The sequence below is a fragment of the Egretta garzetta genome, unplaced genomic scaffold (genome assembly GCF_000687185.1).
Source record: "Egretta garzetta isolate BGI_Z169 unplaced genomic scaffold, ASM68718v1 scaffold231, whole genome shotgun sequence".
Taxonomy (NCBI): Eukaryota; Metazoa; Chordata; class Aves; order Pelecaniformes; family Ardeidae; genus Egretta; species Egretta garzetta.
Window position 1 is genome coordinate 1,851,912 of NW_009258727.1, and position 20,956 is coordinate 1,872,867.

At 38.9% G+C, this 20,956-nt stretch overlaps 1 protein-coding gene across 5 annotated transcripts in view; it reads right to left on the reverse strand.

The window, feature by feature from the left end:
• The window catches only part of EPHA7 (EPH receptor A7), a 161,965-nt gene that overhangs the window by 106,480 nt on the left and 34,529 nt on the right, over window positions 1–20,956 (reverse strand). For all 5 annotated transcript variants that reach the window (XM_035888758.1, XM_035888762.1, XM_035888761.1 and 2 more), the window contains exons 3-4: window positions 3,901–4,056; window positions 2,687–3,022 (exon numbers count right to left, since the gene is read on the reverse strand). In XM_035888758.1, the coding sequence (XP_035744651.1) occupies window positions 2,687–3,022; window positions 3,901–4,056 (492 nt within the window). The remainder of the gene's footprint in view (window positions 1–2,686; window positions 3,023–3,900; window positions 4,057–20,956) is intronic.

Below are 20,956 nucleotides of genomic sequence, written 5' to 3' on the forward strand. Positions count from 1 at the left end.
CATAACAACATGTGAAGAAGGTTTAGTTAGACACATTTACACACATAAAAGCAATATGGGTATAGAAAAAGTCATTTTTGCCAAAAGTATAGAACAGTCACACAGTAACAAATGAGAGCTGCATGAATCCTAGTTTACTTGGCTATAAATAAATCCAACATTTTCTTTCTCTCCATGGTAAAATAAAATAGGAGCATAGAAGCATAACAGTCTCCTTTGAGCAACCAGTCTCTTTCTGTTCAATTATAGTCATCAATCTGTTCCACCTAAAATATTTTCCTCCTTGAGAAACCAAAGAAATCAGCATTAGGATCCAAAACATGCTGTTGCAAAAATAATGCAAAAGAGGTCTTTCCTTTTGGTGAATCCATGTCTTCTGAAAGACTGTATTTTCTTTAACATGAATTTTGCAATTTGGGTGAAAAAAATGCTGCTTTTATATGTCACTTTTAATCAGAAAATCTTGAAGAGCTTGGTAAGGGAAGATAAGGGTTACCTTCATTTCACGGACAAAAAAAACTGCAACAGAGAGCTTAAAGTCTTTTTTTTTTTTTTCTGTTTCCTATGTATATTCCTTTTAGATGCCTAACTGGAAGCCTTTAAAACCTAATACTCAGAAGTGCTAAACAGACAAAGCTTCAGTTGTACGAGTACCCTTTCTCTCAACAGTGACAGTGTCAGATTCTGCAGCACTGGAAAACGCTTGCCCATGCATAATCCCACAGCAAACTGGAGAGCGGGGAAGTAAAAGAATCAGGACTCCTGCATCCTGCTGCATGCTCTTTAGAAGGGTGAAGGTTTTTCCATTACTTGAAATCACTAAGTAAAGTCTAAATGTTGTCGCTAATGTATATGCAAGCTACAGTTTCACTAACATCTCTGGGCTTGATGTGAGAATCATTTCATAAAATCATATAGCTTATAAGCTTATAAGTATAGCTTATAAATTACTTACTTGTAAGTAACACAGGATTACCGTATTATGTCTTCTGGCCTGAAAAACCCTATAAATCTGTGACTATGAGGACACAAAATAATTAAGTATAATGAATTATCTTAGGGGTAACACAACAAACTCCCAACTAAAGGCTTTTTCATCTTCCTGAGATGTGATACTAGCCACCAAATTGCGCTGTCCCTTCCTTTACCCTGTGTGCCACTGAACCACCAAAGCATGTAAAGTAAAGCCAATTTGATTTATCTAAATAGGAAAGGGTCCAAATCCTCTCCTTCACATGATAGTTCTGTACAGACATCTACAGAGAGCAGAACACTGTCCACCTGTGCACATTTGAAGAATTATAGAGAATTATTTTAAAGATGAAAAATCAAGGTGTCAAAATAATACAACATGTGGTGCAAAAGCAGTTTCAGGCTAAGCTCTCTATGCTCAAAATCTCATCATAAACTCCAAGAACTGAACGAGCACAGAGACCAATCCTTTCAGTCACAGGGATGGCTCCAAAATAATATAAAATGTGCATTTGGTATCCAGAAAAGCACTGTGGGGAAATTAAATATCCCATAAATATTCCAGCCTAACTTTAACAACTATATAAACCATCCTAGGTTTGGTGGGAGGGAGGGAAGATTTTGAGGTTAATTTTTTATCTTTTTTTTTTTTAGATTACCGTCTTTAAAGTGCAAAGTAACTACATTGTTTCCTATTTGTTCATTGCCCCTGTACAGTGAGTTTGTCCTCAGTTCAAAGCTTTACTGCAGGGGACCATTTCTACCGCACTAAAAAAAAAAAAATAGCTTGATCACAGCCACTAAAATTTCCTCCAAGATGTTAAGTATGAAATATCCTTTAAAACACTGATTAGTTTTTCTTACAGCAAGCATCAGCTATTCACTTCATATTTTCTTTTAAGGCATTTTTTCAGAAGCCAAATCTTGCAATTAGTGTTCAGTTTAACATCTTTTGTTCAGTGTATAAAAGGTTAGTTTTACTATCCTCTCTTAAAGCCCACAGTGCACTATTGTAGATTCAGAGGCCTATAATTTTTATCAACAAGCAACTCGTCATTTCAGAAACCTAAATCAGAAAATTCTCTTTTTTCACTCAGCATGCAGACAAATAAAGCCTTTTTTTCCCCTGGGGTGATATGCTAGTTTGATTTTATTTTTCCTGACATTTCACCTGTCAGATTATGATAAACAGAAGAAACAAAGAATAATCATCACATTCTCACTGAACCTCATAATCAAATATCTGGAAATATAAGATAAATTAGAAACATTTTCCTGGGGGAAAACGTGAACACTGAAAACACCATCAGATATCCAAATAATCTTCCAGTGACCTAGGACTCCCATACGGGTTTAAAAAATTCAGAAAGGAAGCCTGCACAGGACTGTCACATCTACTTTTTTTTCTTTAAATAGTAGGGAACGATCTACAATGACATAAGAAAAAAAAAATTGGAGAAAATCTATTTAATAATAAAGTGTTATGTCTTCTTTAAGTCTTTCACGAATGCTTTCTGAAAGCAATCCTGTGGCCAAGAATCAGGACAGGTTATCATGAAAAAGTATAAGCTCAAATTAACTAGTCGGCAAGGTGAAAAGATTAATGAGCCAGAACACACCAAACATGCTCCTGATTTACTGCATCTGTAGTTTGCATGTTCCCAATTTCTCTCAAGTCTCACAGTGTTGAGATTCATAAGCGATGAAAACTTACCTGCTTGACCGGTGGTAATACTGACAGCTGCAAAAAGCCTCTGGGAACGACTCAAGTCAGAAACCCCATTCACAGCTTCAACTTCAAACGTGTAGTTAGCGTGAGCTAGCAGGTCCATGACAGTGACATAGTTATCTACTAATCCAGTTTGCTGGGGCATATATCCAATGTTACTCCCACAGGGAACACATTCGCCCTGCTCCCAGCTGCACCTCTTGCACAAAATGCGGTAGGTCACATCATTTCTTCCCCCATTGTCAGCAGGAGGACTCCACTCCAAACTCACGGTAGTCTGGTTGATATTGAAAATGAGGTTCTGTGGTGCAGATGGAGGTCCTGTGTAACACACATAAAAGTCCAGGGTAATTGCACAGAACCACAGTGGACATGTAGCTAGCATTTTAATTACTGGGACAGAAAATAGTTGAAGCATTTTTCTTCACATAAACATTTCATTATTTTTTACTACAAGCTGCATAAAAGCTTCCTTGAACTCACTTGACAAGAGCTTTGTTTATTTTCCATTAAGGCATCAGAATAACAATTGTCTGTATATTTACTGCAACTGACTTTAGCCATTTGTCTTCTGCACAATTAAAAGGATTGGTTAATGTACCTTAAAGGTTGTCTTTTATAGTTTTCCCAAGTATAGGATTTGTTCTTCTCTTCTAAACATACTGCACCAACTGCATCTACTCCTTTGTTATCAGCTCTGATATGATTTACAGAGACATTCGGTGCTGCTTTGGATTTAGGAGATTCTACTATTTGAACCACCAATCTGTGTAGGCTAGTCTATTTGCAGTTAGAAGGTTAAGGCAGATCCAAGTACAGTTCAATCAAAGCTCAGATCCGCACAGGTTAGTTTTCATTTTTCATGTTACTCATTTTGGTATTAGATCACATAAAGCACATTGTCTACAACGCTTTTACAGCCATGGGAAAATTATGCCAGTATTCTATCTATTACAATGAGTTACATACTTACCCAACATGTGACTTTTTCCAATGTTATATCAAGCAAACATGAAAATTAGATTTATGCTGATTCTATATTCACCGTCAACTTTTTTCCCCTCTGCCTTTCAATTTCATTTACTGTTGTAAATGTACTTTTCAAATATAGGAAAAGCCAACCAAAAGTACTAGCTACAAGTGGCTGCACCTGGTTGGTTAAGCAACGTCCTTTACTATTAAATTCATGACTGACTCACTTGTGCACGCGACATATGGTGGATCAGAAGGTGCTCTATAATAGCTATCTTCACAATCGCATCTTGAAGATCCTTCCTTGTCAGAGAAGCTGTGAGTAGGGCAGCGGGAGCACTGCAGATCTTGTGAGGAGGATTTGTAGAACCCACGGCCGCAAGCTAAAGCAGAAGGAAACAAATTAAGGTTTAGATTTGCATGGACTATTCTGATCTTTTTTCTGTCTCTGTAACACGAGGTACACATTCCTGTCAATGTCGAAACTATCCATTCTGTTATGTTGGTGCCAGCCAAAAGAAATCACAATTTCTTTTTCTTCAGTTGATACTGTCTATGATTTTGTGGCACTCAAGCATATACTACAAATACCTCAGCGGTTGGCAGCACAATATTTTAACACAGAGGGCCACAGATATATAGCAAGCATCTGTTTTTCACCAAAGAAAAGTACAATAATGGTGTGAAACAGCTGGATGCCTGCAATAGGTCTAAACAAGGGAAAAACAATCTGGAGCAGCTCTGCTTTAAGGCCACTGAAGTGTTTCTGGTGTCTGAAATCGTTGATTTGGAATTAATGGAGCAAAGGCTACTCTTCCCTGATCTGAGAAACCCAGAGATGCTGTAACCCACTGGTGAGCCCTGATTCCAAGGAAGGAATGAGGCGTGAACACTTGTTGGACAGACAACGCTGGCAGAAACAAGCAGAAAGAGGAGAAGGGCAGACAGCATAAGCTGCACAATTGGTTTTTTCCAGTTTCACAGAGAGAGACAACTAGGCTGAAATGAATTTACTAAAACTTTCAAGGGAAAGTTAAACAGTAGATAGTTGGAAATATACATATAAGTTCATCTCATACTTTGGTTGGCCCACTGTGAACCCATGGAAGTAAAAAACATGCTGTGTTCCAAAACTGATCTTTAGAGATACTTTTATCAACTATTGCCGCAGTTCCCAAAGCAGAAACACCCATGAAACACACCTATAATGTTTCTTACAAGCAGAGAACTGCAACCTAGACAGCCAGCTTAAGAATGGATAAACTATGAGAGCTGTAGGGGACGAGGAAGAAGGAAACAAGAATCAGACAATGCTCGAACGGGAAAGAGATTAAGACTCCATCTCAGCACTGAGGTTATGAACAAACTTACAAACACTGTCAACATGAAAAACAGAACACAAAAGTCCTCCAGAATTTTCTAATAAAGCGGAGGCTTTTTCAACCACACTATTTTATTCTTTTTTTTCCAACCCTAACAGACGGTCTAACCTTCTTAAGCTGTCACCTGTATGCAAAAAAAAAGGACAGCGGGTGAAAGTCAGTGTTAGGTATCAAAATATTGAAGCTAGTTAAATAGTCATTCTGAATTCAGAGAGAGAGAATTTACTTTGGTTATATTCATATTTGCTTGGATATTTTCTCAGAACAGAAATGCAAAGTATCCAAAGACACTGATATTTGGAATTTCAGTTGTCTGGTACTGCAGTGATGGAAAGAGCAGGAAAACAATGAGCTTTATCCAAATCTCACTGAAGTCAATGAGGAGTGCCTTTGACTTTAGTAGCCTTTGGACTGGACTCACAGTGTAGCTACAGTGACAGGACTCTTTTTAATCTGATGAATTTTATGCAACTGAGAGAAAAAAACAGTGGTAATACTTAAGATAACAGTAGACCAAAGTGACGAATTAGGTAAATCAACAGTGGATCATACCAGTATAAAACGAGAGCAAATTCTGGCCCTCTGTTACTCTCTATCAATATCCTAACTTTCGAAAGAAAAACACACCTAAAGGACAGAAATCGCCTTAACATTTAGAGTTTGTCATGCTGAAAAAAAACAGTGGATGGAAGCTAAATTACCTGGCAGAGAAAATTAGCATGCAAAGCATGTATCCTTTGACTTTGACAAAGGGGCACGAGTTTGCATTAGAAGAAAATCTAGCCCTGCTTATAGGACATGCTATAGTCTGATTCTACCACAGTAGCTGTTATATATGCTATTTAGAAAAGAAGACAGGAAGAATTTTGGAGAAACGCTTTGGATGAACGTGACTCATGAATTCATAGTTGTGGCAAATTTAACTCAGAATTATCCTTTTTGAGATTGTTTCAGAAATTCCCAACCAAAGACAAAGAGCACAAAAGCTGAACTGATTTGTATGCGTGTACCTTAAGACATATATTTCAACTTCTGTCTGCTCTTTCAGTACGTGTAATTGAAATGTAGCTAAAATTACGAACTAATAGTTTCCTGCCTTTCTTAAATAGTCATGTTGCTCTCGTACCAAGCAAAACACTGGACAAATACACCGGGTCTTCCAGCACGCAGCCCTCTGCAAAGCAAAGAGCAACTTAAAAGGCAAAGATCCCTACTGTGTTTCCAGTCTGTCCTTCTCAGCAGGGAACATTACAAAGCAAAGACGCAGAGGGTAAAATAGAGATTTCAGACAGAAACAACAAAACGTAAACAGAAATCCTCTTTTCATTTTTTTCCTGATGACTTGATCAAGACATTTATATGCTTAGTCACTTACTATTTAAAGTAAGCGTGCATTTCTTATAAGAGTTCAAAGGATCTGAATGTCTGTGACTAGTTTACATGACTGAAAGCCATTTATTCTCCCGGCCAGCATACCACAGGCGGCAGGTTCAGGCACTCGTACCAAGCTACAATTCCATTAGCTTTTCTTCCAATAAGAGGCTTGTGATGACATTTAATAACTATCCCTTCAACTTACACACCCCATAAATATAAAGGGCAGAATATTCCAGCATTGACATTTTTAACAGTATGAAAAGAGTGCTTTTAAAAAGGATTTTTAAAAACTTTATAGTTCTTTAGAAAGGAGGGTACGATGGGATAGACACCATAATTATAAAAGTACTCATTGGAGGAATAAAACTAAATGATTTTCCCATTTTTCTTTATAAATTTAAATTTGTCACAAAAATGTGTTTTTTCAGCCTAGCACTGGAATATTTTATTGCTCAAAAATTGGGTAGCTATGAATCTTTATCTGTTTTTAACATATATCATTGTCCTTGCCAAGAATCTTACAACTGAAAACACAACCAAGACAGGGTGTTGCATGGATCACTTATGAAGGTGTGATAACCTGCCAGTGAGCTATTACAGATCAGAGATGGGAAAGAACCATTTGAAAACACTTCTTTGACTCCTTTTTTCCCCCTTCTTTGTCCTATCTTGCCAAATTGCGACAGTGAGCTTTTTTTGTATTACGAGTAATTTAAATACATTGTTTTGTTCTGCACTATTTTAAATCCACCTATTTTGATCCGATTTAATTCTTTATGTAATATTTTTAAGATCACAGAGATAGGTGGTACAAAATCCTCACTGCCACTATCTCCATAAGCAACATTAAAAAAATGCCAATTGAAAAAAAAAAACAAAACAAAACCAAAACACATTAGCCAAACATTACTCGGAGCTCTGTACATGCAAATCTAAATATGATAAATACAGGTACTGTTCCACAAAAGTATCTCATGGCAAAGCTTCAGGCAACTCAAATTGCATTTGATCACATCCATTTTAATATTTCATTAGCTCAGGAGAGCACCCAGCAGCAGCACTTCTTCCCTATAAAGGGAGCCTATATTGTAAATCATGGTACAGAACTCAAGCAATGGGAGATATGCAGGAGGACATAACTGGTGAGGCAGCACTGTGATGTTGTAGCCATAATCCTCATTATTGTTGATCTGAGTAAAATGTGAACTCATTTGATCTTCTTCAAGAAAGTTAAGATCCAGGAGTACTTTTGCTACTGAAGGGCTTCTGGGGTACTGGAAAAGATGGAGGGTGGGCAAAAAGGGAAGAAAGCCAGCACAAAATAAATTCACTTCTATTCACTCTGTTGTGTCATTTACAGCTGCTAATTTAATAGAACAGCTCTTCCCAGATGAAGCTCCCATTTTGTTCAAGCAGCTGCTCTGAAATCTTGTACGTTCCAGAAAAAGGTTTCAAACCAAGAGCAGTCAACTTTACTGACAGCACAAAGACACAGAACAACACCTACCAGCCTACCCTAAACCAGTCTTCAAATAACGCAAAAATTAGTTACTAATTATTTCCCCACATAGTACAAAATCAACAACAAATACAGAAGCAAGCCAAGGCACAATCCTTTGCTTAGTATCTCAGCCTCTGTTAGGGACTGACCACCAGTGACCCCCCCCAGGGCTACCCAGCACCTTGGATTTGTTTACTTGTCTGCTTTAGCCACGGCTGCTCCTCAGAGAAAAATCTTCCCACCCTCCTATGAGAAGCAAAGAGGTTTTTCTTGTTGGGAAGCTGGCAGAGTTCCACCATGAAATACAAAGACGATGTGAACAGCCCTCGGATGAGAGAGCCTCCTTGCACCATGGAGCTGTGGTTTGAAACTGAGCAGGGCATTGCCATTTCATATTTAAACTTCCTTGCCTGGAAGCCCTAGAAAAAGAGGTACACCATTCTGTCTGTGTACGATGAAAGACCCTGCTGAAGATGACACTAGCAGTCTTTCTTGCCTTGGACTAAGCTGCTTTCTTCTTGTACATCCAGTAGCACTCAGCTGTAACAAGGACATATCGTGACAGTGGGGTCTGGTACGTGGCTGGGCAAGGCTGCAGTGTCAGGGCACAGTACTCGCTCGAATACGCGTTTAGCATATGCCACTGCAGCCAGTGCAACTGCAAACATTTTGAGCCAATGTGTCTGGTATCGCTTAAGGGCCTATACAAATACTGTAAATAATGGAATACTGCAAAGCCACAAGTAAATACTGAGGAATTAACCCACACTACGAAGAACTATGATGCCATATCTATGGCACAACAAGGCATCAGCTGTCATAACTAGACGTGCTGACTGCAGCTTATGTAGAAAAATAGCAGCTTCTCTGCTGTGAGCTCATCCATGCCTTAGTGGCCTGGTAGAGATCAAATAATGTATATTCTTCTTTTCATCTTTATAAAAAAAAAAAATCCAGGAAACTCTGGAAGGGGGAATGAAGGCAGATGTAGAGAGCAGCAAACAGCAGTCTGGAGTCCCACTCGTGGGACAGGAAAAAGGAAAAAAGGGACATGTTAAGTACTGTTCATTTTTATGTAACCTTTTCACTATATACACTGTGGAGATTCATTTTGCTTCTAGGAGAGCTAGGAAACTTAAACTGTGAGGGATGATGGAAATACGGTAAGGGCTATGAGTGACATGTGTAACAACCAAGGTTTATAGAACCAAAGGAGAAAGAGTAAACAGTTGTAGGGCACTGACATATGAACCAAGAAATTTATTTGCTACTACAGTAATACAAACAAATTAAAAAAAGAAGTCTCCATTTGTAGAAGCGCAGGGCTTCCAGGTGTCATATCAGCTTAAGACTGGAAGGGCATGCAATTGTTTCAGCATGTTAGACACTTGACTGAACATGGCTTTTGATAATATTTTTGTGAGTTTATATGAAAATAATGATACATAATGAGTTGCAAGGAGGTGACTGCACTAATTGCTGTTTGATCCCATTATAAAAAGTAGACTGGTGTGAGGGGAGAAAAATGCAGCTGATGTACTGTGCTAGCAGAGCAAAAGAGCTTGTCTGGTTTATTATGGTTTGCTCACCAGTCCCCGAGTTTGCCGCCATGAGTGTTAGTGGCATACATGCCATAGTTTCATGCACACCAAAGAAGACAAAACTCATGTTTAAAAATGATACTTTTTCAAAGTCAGTGCCAAAGGATGTCAAAGGAGTAATCACAGTTTCAACAACAGCGTGTTACTTACAAACTGGGGGTAACAGCCTGGTCCCACTCAGAACCACAGTAAAATGACTGCCCACCTCGGGAGAGCTCAGGCTTTCTCCTGGGCTCCTTCCTCCTCTTCACTTGAATAAAGTAAGTTGGCTATATGTTAAAGTGATTCTACACATTGTATTTTTTTCTACAGGCAGTGGCTAGAATTTGGTTCGTATCTGTGTGGACATAAGCCTTCATTCTTGTGATTTGTTTTGCATTATCTTAATCAATTCCCTACCTTCTACCCTCCCCAAGCCTGAGAACATTAAAGACAACTCAGCTAACCCCCTTTTCACAGAAATTATGTATACACAAGGAGTTTGTGCAGATGTTTCCTGGATGAAGTTATGCAGCTGCAAAGACTTTATTAATTATAAAATGCAAAATGGATTGTTCTGTAATTGAAACTCTCTGGGGCTCTGATACATTTGAAAATTAACATACATATATGTATAGTCAGGACATACAAGGATGCTGTTAGATTATTTATTACAGATGGATATTTTAGCTAATGCAGAAAAAAGGCTGTTTTTTCTCCACTGGAGCTTTCAAATATTTGCTTCATATTAACGTCTATGGTTCCATAACTCAGGACTGAAAGCACAGCTTGCAGAAACAGTACTCCCACTGCTAGTGTTGCTGACCTCATCTACGATGGACAGGTCCAGAATCTTTATTTTAATCCTATTGACAGTGCCTCAGTGGGAGTAATTATAACAGTCGGCCACAAATCCAGACCTCCTGTCACTGATATATTAGGGTTTTTCACAACGAAAATGAGCAGCAGACAAGGAAGATGAAAACAACATGGGGTAGTGATTATAGCAAGATTTGTCAACCCCCTTCTGTATTAACCTGCTACAAACATATGACAATTTGGCATAGGAGACACCAGAAATACAAAATGTTTAATCTTCCACAGTATCAAAATCAAATTTTGAAAAAAATCTGGGGGGCGTTCTTCTCTTACGAGATACTTGACCGGTAGATCACAACATCAGCCACAGGCACTTTTAAGCCAACATATCTGAAGAGTTTAGATAAACTGAAAGCAGACCATTATAAAATAATTCCCAAATGTGGATTTCAACGTGAAATATTAGACATAAGAAAACCAGTAACAAAAGGAGACTTTATAACCTCTGATCCCCTTTTCCAATAATTTGTGTACATTCAAGTCATGACTATGTTTGAAGCTGTAAATTACTTTTATAGTGAGAGATGGCATCTGTTATGCCTTCTCTGGCACCTAATATATATTGTTTTATAAGGAGCTTAGACTGTAGTACTTTATTTGTCTAACTACTATGCAGTGATAAATGTCTAGCTGAAAAAGATGTTTATTTTAGCTTGATTTTTAAACTGCAATAGCATCTAAAGATTATTCATGTTTCAGCCAAGGAATTATGTAGTATGGTTTAGCCAGAGTAAACTCAAGACTCTTACTGGTGCCTCAGCTATAGTGTGAATGACATATCTAAATAGGGCTGTCCCGTGGCTGCATACCATCATCCACCGAATGTTTGCTGTTGCCTGTCAGGAATCTCTCCGACCTCGTATTCATTTCCCAAGCCTAATATGCCCTTGTTGTCCAAAGTCCTGCTAATGTCTTTTGAGAGATGTTCACATACTGCTGTGCACAGAGATCCAGAAATAGAATGCTTGCTAAGTAATGGTAACTTATTCTGATTTTTCCACCAAATGAAGTGAAACCTTTCCCTCTCTATAAATCTACTTAAAAAAAAAATAATTATGTCATTGTGTGTGCCTTTTTAATTTATCTAGTTGCAAAGAAACATAGGCACAAAGAAATACTCCGGTGTTTTCCTGGCTAATTTATACACAAGGACAAGGTAATCAGGTTGAAGAACATATCCCACAAATCAAAGAATACCCAATGTCACTATACTGTAACAGGAAAATTACTTTGAATCTAATGATTCTGAATAAGTACATAAAAGACGACATTTAAATTGCAATTAAAGAAACTCTAGCATAGTCTGAGCAGAATTAATTAACTGGGTAAGTTAAAAGTTGTGCATCGAGGCCATGACATAATGTTTCTCTACACTTCCAGAGTTTGCAAGGACTTGGGCCTCATTAACTTTCTTGGGAACCACAAACATAAAGCCACTGTGAAAATTTGGGGGCAAATTAACATGTGAGAGATACAAAACCACAAAAAGGCAGACAGATGCAACTCTATTACTGAACAGATTTCAAAAGTGAAAGGTGGGTTAGAGAAATGAAAGGAGAAAAGATATTCTGGCTTTCCTGTTCATTCTTTTCTTTTTTTTTTTCTTTTCCCCTTTTCTTCCACCATACCTTTCCCTCAAGATGAGGTTTGCAAGGTGCTTGAGCTGCTTCTGCGCAGATTTGAGTGACAGCTCAACTGATTAGCCAGATTGGGAGCAAATGCTCCACACTTTGCAGGACATGGTGTAGCTTCATCACAAAAAAATGAATCCATGCCTGAAGTTTTGTCAGCAGCAGAAATTTTATCTGTCTTCCTCAGAAGGTTCTCAACCAGTTGGAGAATTAATGCAAAAATGCACAAAATAGCATCCACATCTTTGGGGTTTGGGTTTTGTTTTTTCCCCTTTAACTGACTTGGTAATATTTAATTATGAACTTTTTTTAAAAATTTTTACTAAAAAAATCTCTTAAAACTACAGTGACTAAAAATTCAGCAAATCTAACTTATCAAGATGTTCTGATAGGAAAGTCATATGATTATCTAACAGCAGAATAACACATCCCTTAGGTGCATCAGCAGATAGCAGACATTGCTGCAATGAAAAGAAATTGGCTATGCAAACTATAATGGGTGATGCTTTTTTTGCTAAACAGATGCATATAAAATTATGTTAAATTTGTCACATTCCTGTATTAATGTCTTTGGGTTTGTTTGTTTGTTTTTTAAACTTGTACAAAAGGCAACTCTAACAGCCATAAGAAAAGTAAAAAAAAAAAAAGAGCGTTTTCTTTAACTTTTTTCTTCCCTATTCTTGGGGGGTAGCTCAAACAATGAAGCACCAAAAAATTCCTTATACTCTACAATATAGCTAGTTTGCCTTACAGAGTGTTGCCACTTAAATAATAAACTGAGCTTACTGAGTTCAGTAGGGACTTTGACAGTGGCAGTAGTATGACTCAATTCTTCTGACATCATACAGGTTCTGTACAGCCATAACTTGTCTGTCTATATACAAAACAAGCCTTTGAGTTGTTTAATGCGCATTCAGGCTTTGTGATTGCCAACATGTCTTTGGGAAGGTTTCCTGTTGTTTTCTACAAAAAAAAAAAATACATTAAAAAAGCTCCAAGCAGTAATGAAAAAAAACATGATTTGGGGTATGGGGATGTATGTGTATTTTGGGTTTGCTTGTTTTCTAAATAAGAATACAGTAAAATCTGTTCATTGAAAAATCATTTTGAAAACATAAAAATAATTGGAAAAACTATCTTTGAATTTAAAGCCAATGAGATTCCCATGGTCTTCTTACCTGACCTTCTAATGTAGCAAAGACCTTTGGATTTAATGAAAAAAGCTTTAACCTGGAATGTTGTATTCAGTTTTGGGCCCCTCACTACAAGAAAGGCATTGAGATGCTGGAGCATATCCAAAGAAGAGCAATGAAGCTGGTGAAGGTCTAGAGAACAAGCCTTATCAAGAGTGGCTGAGGAAACGAGGGTTGTTTAGCCTGGAGAAAAGGAGGCTGAGGGGAGACCTTACTGCCCTCTACAACTGCCTGACAGGAGGCTGTAATGAGGTGGGTGTTGGTCTCTTCTCCCAGGTAACGGGCGATAGGACGAGAGGAAATGGCCTCAAATTGTTCCAGGGGAGGTTTATATTAGATGTTAGGAAAAATTTCTTCACTGAAAGGGTTGTCAAGCATTGGAACGGGCTGCCCAGGGAAGTGGTCGAGTCCCCATCCCTAGAGGTATTTAAAAGACCGGTAGACATGGCACCTAGGGACATGGTTTAGTGGTAGACTTGGCAGTGCTAGGTTTACGGTTGGACTCGATGATCTTGGAGGTCTTTTCCAACAAAAATGTTTCTATGATTCTATGATATTAAAGGTAAAAATGTACAGTGGAATCCGAAAGTACTGGTTACTAGGTAGGACCTGTTATTTTTTCTCACTCTAAATAGCAACCTCATTACACAGCACTGCTGCAACACAACTATGAAACAATCACCTTTTATATGGAGCAGTGGGTGTGCCCCTTGACATGAGCATCTCTAATGCCTATTAAACTCCCCAAAGGCTCTCATCTCCCTTGCCAAATGAGCAGTAATAGTCTTGCCAGTTTGGCTGTCAAGAGTCCTCTGATCAGGAGGTCACTGTGTCTTTCACCAAACCCCACAAAAGCAGTTTCCAAATATCTACAAAAACCCTCCTACTCCCTGGATGTCCCTTTTCTCCCTTCCTGAGAGCAATACCAAGAAACTTCCAGGAGAATAAATATGAACTGGTGAAGGGAAGACTAGTGATAGCTTTTCTGGTGGAGTTGCTTTGAAATTGTCATCAGAGGGAGAGTGGAAGTAAGTTAAGTTTTGGTCTATCATAGACACATCAGCCAGATCTGCCAGCCAAAAAGATCTAGGTATGCAGAGACTAAAGTTTCCAACTTACCTCTCATCCTTCAGAGCCATTCCTTAATGGACAAGTCCCATGGCTGTGGCAGGCAGACAGCTTACGCTGCCCCAGGAAGAGCAGATGCCTGCAGGTAGGCACTTCCCAGGCTGCCTACAGACTGGATCTGCCCCTCTGAGACTTTCCAGGAGAGTCCGTACATTGACCTGCCTGCCTGACCCCAACCATGGGCAGGCATGAGTGGGACAGTGTTGGCTCAGGCCAGCTGGAAGATACCAGGGCCAAGTTTTCCTTCCCAGGATGCCATGAAGTTCAGCTAATACTTGTCTCTAAAAGCCTGGACACTCAGCCAGTCTGGTTTTGATCAAAGGCTCAGCACTGATGTCCAAAATACAATGTAAATGCACCTACGCTGACAAAGGAGTTCCCCAACAGCAATCTATTTCTGCGAGACATAAAAAATACTTTATTTTACAGGCACGATCATGCACATGTCACTAATGCCTTCTTTATAAAAACCTTCTGACATACTACTGTAAAACTAACTTAGTGCTGTTAGTTTTATTAGTTCCTCAATCCAGTTGACTCTACAGCCACTAAACGTCTGTGAAGGCACAGTACAGGAGCTGAGAAACGGTGGAACCACTTCTTTCATCAGCAATGCTTAAATCAATGCATTAATAAAATGTAAAGTTAGTGAAAACATAACCTGAGTAACTTCTTGTACTTCTGTGGAGAGAACAGTATTACGTTTACTCATTCTGTCTATCTTTACGCCACAGACACCCTATTCACACTGATGACTCCCTCCTGATGCCCCAAAATCCTGCCTTACAACAATTGTCCAATACAAATATAATGGGAGAGTTTCCTATGAAGGCCTCAGATAATCTGAAATCCTTTCATGAAATCATTCTGTCCCCTGTGAAATAATGGAGGTCTTTTGGGGGAGTCTTAGATCATACGGTTCAAGGATAAAGTTCTCTGTAAAGGAAATGGTGCAAATAGATCTGTTGCTGTAGACGTCCTGAAGCTTTGAGGCAATCAACCTGATGTGGATGTTTAATTTAATTTAACTGTAATGGTGCTTAATAATTGGCTGGCAAGAAATAAATCTGGAGGGCTTACTCATAAAATAGAACAGAAGCAGGCATCTCTATAAGCTTTCCAATTGAAATGAAATTAAAATAACTTAATAACACATTTTTGTTTCCTTTGGACGATGACATACCATTACCATTCCAGGCCTCAATCCAGAAGAAATTTTTCACAGGTTTCTGTAACACATTCCTCAAGGCCATCATTATACAGCAGGCAAATCCATCCAAACAAAAGACTAGCTTCTAAGAACCCACAAGAGAGAAATGACTCCACTTCTGCACAACGGTGCTACAGAATCTAAAAATAACTTTAGATGCATATCCTGGTCTCAGATACTCCTACGTTTAATGTTGGTTGTCCTACTTACTCAGAAAAATATGCTCATGCCTATCAATCCATTGTGGTGATTTTGGAGGAACTTTAATGCAAAAAAGCAACTGTTCTCCACAGTTACATTTGGCTTGGAATGGGAAGAAATAGAAATACTTCCAGAAAGGAAACAAAAAATACACTCTAGCTTCTTTAGAAGGGATTTCCTTCCATGTTCACTGAAGCCAACAAAATTTTTATCAGTGCATAGACTGGAAATTTAAAGTCTGTGTAAGTATTTAACCATAATCTTTCAAAATAAAAATGGATTTAACCTCTTTATTTAAAAATTAGAGTATCAGTTTGTTAAGAGATTAGAAACACAGCTGCCCTTTAATGAAAAAATAAAAATACAAAGGAAAACCATTACCATAGTAATTCACTGAAATGAAACTGAACAGGAATAAAACATGAAGAAACTTTTTCTGGGTTTGCTTCGGTAAGTCTGTGGCAAGAAAAAACATTGCTAACACTGACAGATTTATCTGCTACAATTTTTTACGAGAGAACTTTCCAGGTTCACACAATGCTTTAAGTCCAAATAGTACGGCATGAGTTGTGATACTGTGAAATGAAGTTGTCTTTACTAATTGCATACTCTGAGCAGAAGTGTGTCTTATAGCAGAGAGTGTATCAAATCTGCCTGGCTGATCCTTATGATTTGGAAATGTCACTTCCTACTAAGCACAGAGAAAATAGGGAGGGGCAATAAAGCCGCTCAAAGATAGAAGCCATCCAAAAAGATAAAGAACACGCTGAGGAAAAGCAGACAACAGATTGCAGAGACAGAACAATCACAGATGGAGGCCAGGTGCGTGGGTCAAACAATTTTTTTAAAAAGGTTTATTTTCATATTTAAACAGTACCCCGTTGTGTAAATGTTCAGCAAAGAACTGATAAGAAAATGGATTTGTAAGTGCGTTTGAACAAACATGTCTTATAGTCAAGAGGGGCTTAGTCGTATATAATTAAGGGATAATGTGCATGGTTGAGGAGTGTATGATACAACAAGCATTTGCTGCAAGTGATTAAATGCCACAAAACAAAGGAGCTGGATACCCGAGGAAGCTTTATGGAGCCAGCATGGAGTAATCTTAAAACATGAACTTTCTTTTTGTTGGAGAAGACAAGAGGATATTCATCTAACCATGCAAAAGATTTTTTTCACTGACAACGCTGTGAACTTCCACACTGGTTCTGCCACCTAATCAAGCTCTTTAACTAAGATTATCACACTTTCTGTTTCAGTGTGCACTACTATTACATTTAATCCTTTAAACCCCCTATGAGAGCAGCTCTGTGCACATACAGTGCCCAGGTTCACTGGAACTGTGTGCAACCATAGCTCTCTGCAAATTTCGAAAACTTAGTGGCATTACTCAGCTGAGCAATTACAGCCCTGAGGGCTTGATCCAAACCCACAGAAGTAATGGGTGTCTTGGACAATGGATGACTCGGGATCAAGCAGTGAAGACAAGGCAAATGAGGAAGATCAAAGGTCCACCTAGACCACTGGCTTGCTTCTGGCCATGACCTATGCCAGATACAAAAGGAAAAAAAAGAGCAGGGCAGAGGCAGAGGGCACGGGCATCCAACAACCAGGCGCTAGCGGTCGTGAGCTATCAGCCATCTCCATCTCTTCACTTAATATCCCCTGACAAACTTTTCTTTCGTGAATTTATCAAATTGTTTTCATAAACTACCAGACTTCATCCAAGTGACTGTTAACTGAATGTTAAAGCACATTTTATTTCTTATAAGAAAGTACACATAGTGCAGGTTTCTGCACAATTCCTTACACAGCTGTAGCTTGTACAGATCCAGCCACACCAATGCTGAATCTGGGTAATGCTGACAGTAATGCCACAACAGCAGACAACACTGTGTGGCTTTCAGAAGCCCAAGAAGCTGAGTAAATGGCACGTTCCAAACACCAACCATTACAGGGGCTACGCGCAGGTGTCACTGACGGCATAGGCAGCTCAGGTATGCCAGAGCAGTTACTGCAGTGTAGACACACGAGCAATCTCCATCGCAACTAGCCAGCTGTCAGGTGTATTTCCAAGCACAGCGATATTCCAATGCATTTACAAAACTTTTAACGACTTGGAAACTTAGAATTCTTATTTGTGTTTTTTATTATTTATTTCTGTCTTGGGTTTCAACTTTTAAAAACTGCAAAGGAATAGAAAGAATGCTAATATAACATGAATGCATCCACATTAGCACTTTTGTTCGGATGCAGAGTGCACTTTTGAAGTGATTTCCCGGTCATCCCTGCTTACCATGTTTCGGTTCACATCATAGAATCATAGAATCATCTAGGTTGGAAAAGACCTTTAAGATCATCACGTCCAACCATTAACCTAGCACTGCCATCCCACCACTAAACCATGTCCCTAAGCACCTCATCTACCCGTCTTTTAAATACCTCCAGGGATGGGGACTCGACCACCTCCCGGGGCAGCCCATTCCAGAGCCATTTCTATGAAGAAATTTTTCCTAATGTCTAGAGTAATCTCAGAGCATGTGTACTCATTTGCTTTCAGAGGAAAATAACCAGAAGATGTGCTCCGAGAGTGAAACTAATGCTCTCCAGCCACAGTTGGATCAGACTAGACCTGCCCCAAGTAAACCCCTCAGAAATTTCGTGTGGACATCAAGTCCTCAGGACTAAATGGTTTGCTTTACAGATTCACTCCTATTGTTCCATGCTCCTTGCTAGTGACACTATCATGAGGGGAAAACACAAATTCTTTATTTGAAGAAGCTTTAATTGTTGGCTTTGATTGAAAAATCAGTACATAAATTATCTAACAGATGTAGAACTGACTCAGCATCCTAATTGTGAACAATGTGTAACTAAAATGATTTTTTTTCTGTGCAAGTAGTTCTTCAAACAGCTCTGTGTAGCTTGTTAGAACGACAAATTTATAGATGTTGGTTCCTCAGTGCTCAAAAAACTGCACAATTCTTTGAAAAAGAGCAAGATACTGAAAGAGAAACAATGAAGGAAGCAAGTTATTATAGTCACAAACAAAAAAAAAAGAAAAAAAAAAAGAACAGAAAATAAAAGCTGGTTTACAGAAGTGGGGGGAAAAAAGGTAAATTTATATAAAATTCAGTAACAGGCAACAGGACCCAGTTTGTCCTTGCATAACGTGTATGCAGCTCCCAGAACAAATACTGTCCATGTTAGGGACCTGCCCTCACAGCCCATGGCAGAATTCAGTTTTCCACTTAAGGTGGAATTTAAGGCTTTCAATTAGGCAGCTCTATTCAAAAATCATTCATTCACTCTCAAAAGAATGGACTGCCAAGGAAGAAATAAAACATATCTCAAGAAGGCGTGAAAGTCATGGCAATGGCCCAGGGGACAGCAGACATTGTCACTGATAGAAAGCATTCCCTGATATCTCCCCGGCCTCTGATACATTTCCATCTTCAGTTCTGCTACATTACCCAAAAGCATACTGGTCCTCTGGTACCACTATACTTCTTCCCCATTCTTGCAATATTCTGCATTAAATATTAACTTTTTTTTCTGAATGATAAAAATAGAAATATAATTAAACTTTAACTAAAGTTAATATTATAAGAAAAACAAAGATGGAATAAATTCGGAGTAGAGCGGCTCTGGAGTCAAGGAATGGGGGTGAGCAATGGACACAAAACAGGCATGCAGTCCTCACTCGGGGCTCAGTGTCTCCCCTTCTCTTCCCAACTTTTTCTAACTGCTCAGCCAGATGCATTTCCATTACACAACCCAGCTCCTTATCACCAGCAAGCACACTAGTCCAACAGACCTACTGATCTCAAATGGGTCTCCTCTGAGACAGTCACAGGAAAGCTACACAAAGGAAAAAGGTTGGCCAACTCTGACACTGCATTTAAATACAAAGTCAGATTGGGACCCAGGCATCCTGAGTCTGCCCTGAGGACTTCAGGAGGAAAAAAAGGGCTGTTGGGAGGGAAACATCAACAGAAATTACAGCAATGTGATACAAAGCAGGACTATTTTTAAAGAAGTCATCCAAATTAAACCCTTGATCTCCACTGCCTAGCTGACAACCGGCCACAGATTAAATATTGAGGATGTGATGTCTCCCAAGATTACAACACCTAAATTTCAGTGTCAATATGTTAGTGCTTACATGTGTAATGAGGGGCTAAGTTCTCACTGGAGTCTAAGGAGCCCCAGGGCTCAATTCGGAGCTGCTTAAACACAATTGCCTAGTCTAGTCTGACAAAGGCTATCCAACCAGGTACCCAGCAAACGGTTCGAAAGACCTTCCGTGTTCCGAAAAGACTGAAAGGTCTTCTGTGACTCCTGTATCACATCTGCCAGCCCACAGAGATGTCTTGTATACTGTATACCACCTTAAACAAGACCAGACAAACCATGTTTATGAACCCAACCCCATCCTCTTGCAAATGGTCAGTGGAATGGCTCTTTAGCCAACAGCTTCGAAACAAATCCTGCTCTCAGTTACTTGTCCTGGTATGTCAATATATAAAGCATCCAGTCATAAGAATTACCAGTAATCTTCAAATGGCACTCAACTGCAGAGCCTCATAAAATATCTCCTGTTTTCATATGCAGGCACTTTATCTAGCATCCTATGATGGGCGGGTAGCGATGAGAAATGAGAACAGTAGATTATCCACAATTCTCTATCAGATCTGCCTCCATCAAGTACCAAATAGATGCATACACATAGCGTTGTAGAGCTTTTTATAGCTTGTCACCCAAAGTCTCAGTGACTGAACTGAAATGAGTAATGTTTGCCTACATGGAATGAGATATCAAACTGAGGCTGGCATATCTGAGCCTTAGAGAACTGGTGTACTGTAACTAGTTACCTAAATTCAAAATAAAATAGTGGTGAAGTTAAGTTGTTTATTATTATGTTAGGCTATTATGACACTTACGTGGAGGATGATGAAAAGTAATTTGGTATGAATGCAAATGTTAGCTGGCAATTAACTGCATTACAGCAGCAGTATAGGTAGAACACACATTTGAAGTGATTTTACATGAACAACGTGAACGTGTCTATGTGGGCATGTGTGTACACATGAGCATGCTTCATGAGCATGCATATTTCAATGACAGAATTCTCACTGCTGGCCTATGATGCATCCAAAAATGAATGGTAGGAGTAGCAAATAGTTTGGGTGAAGGCAAGA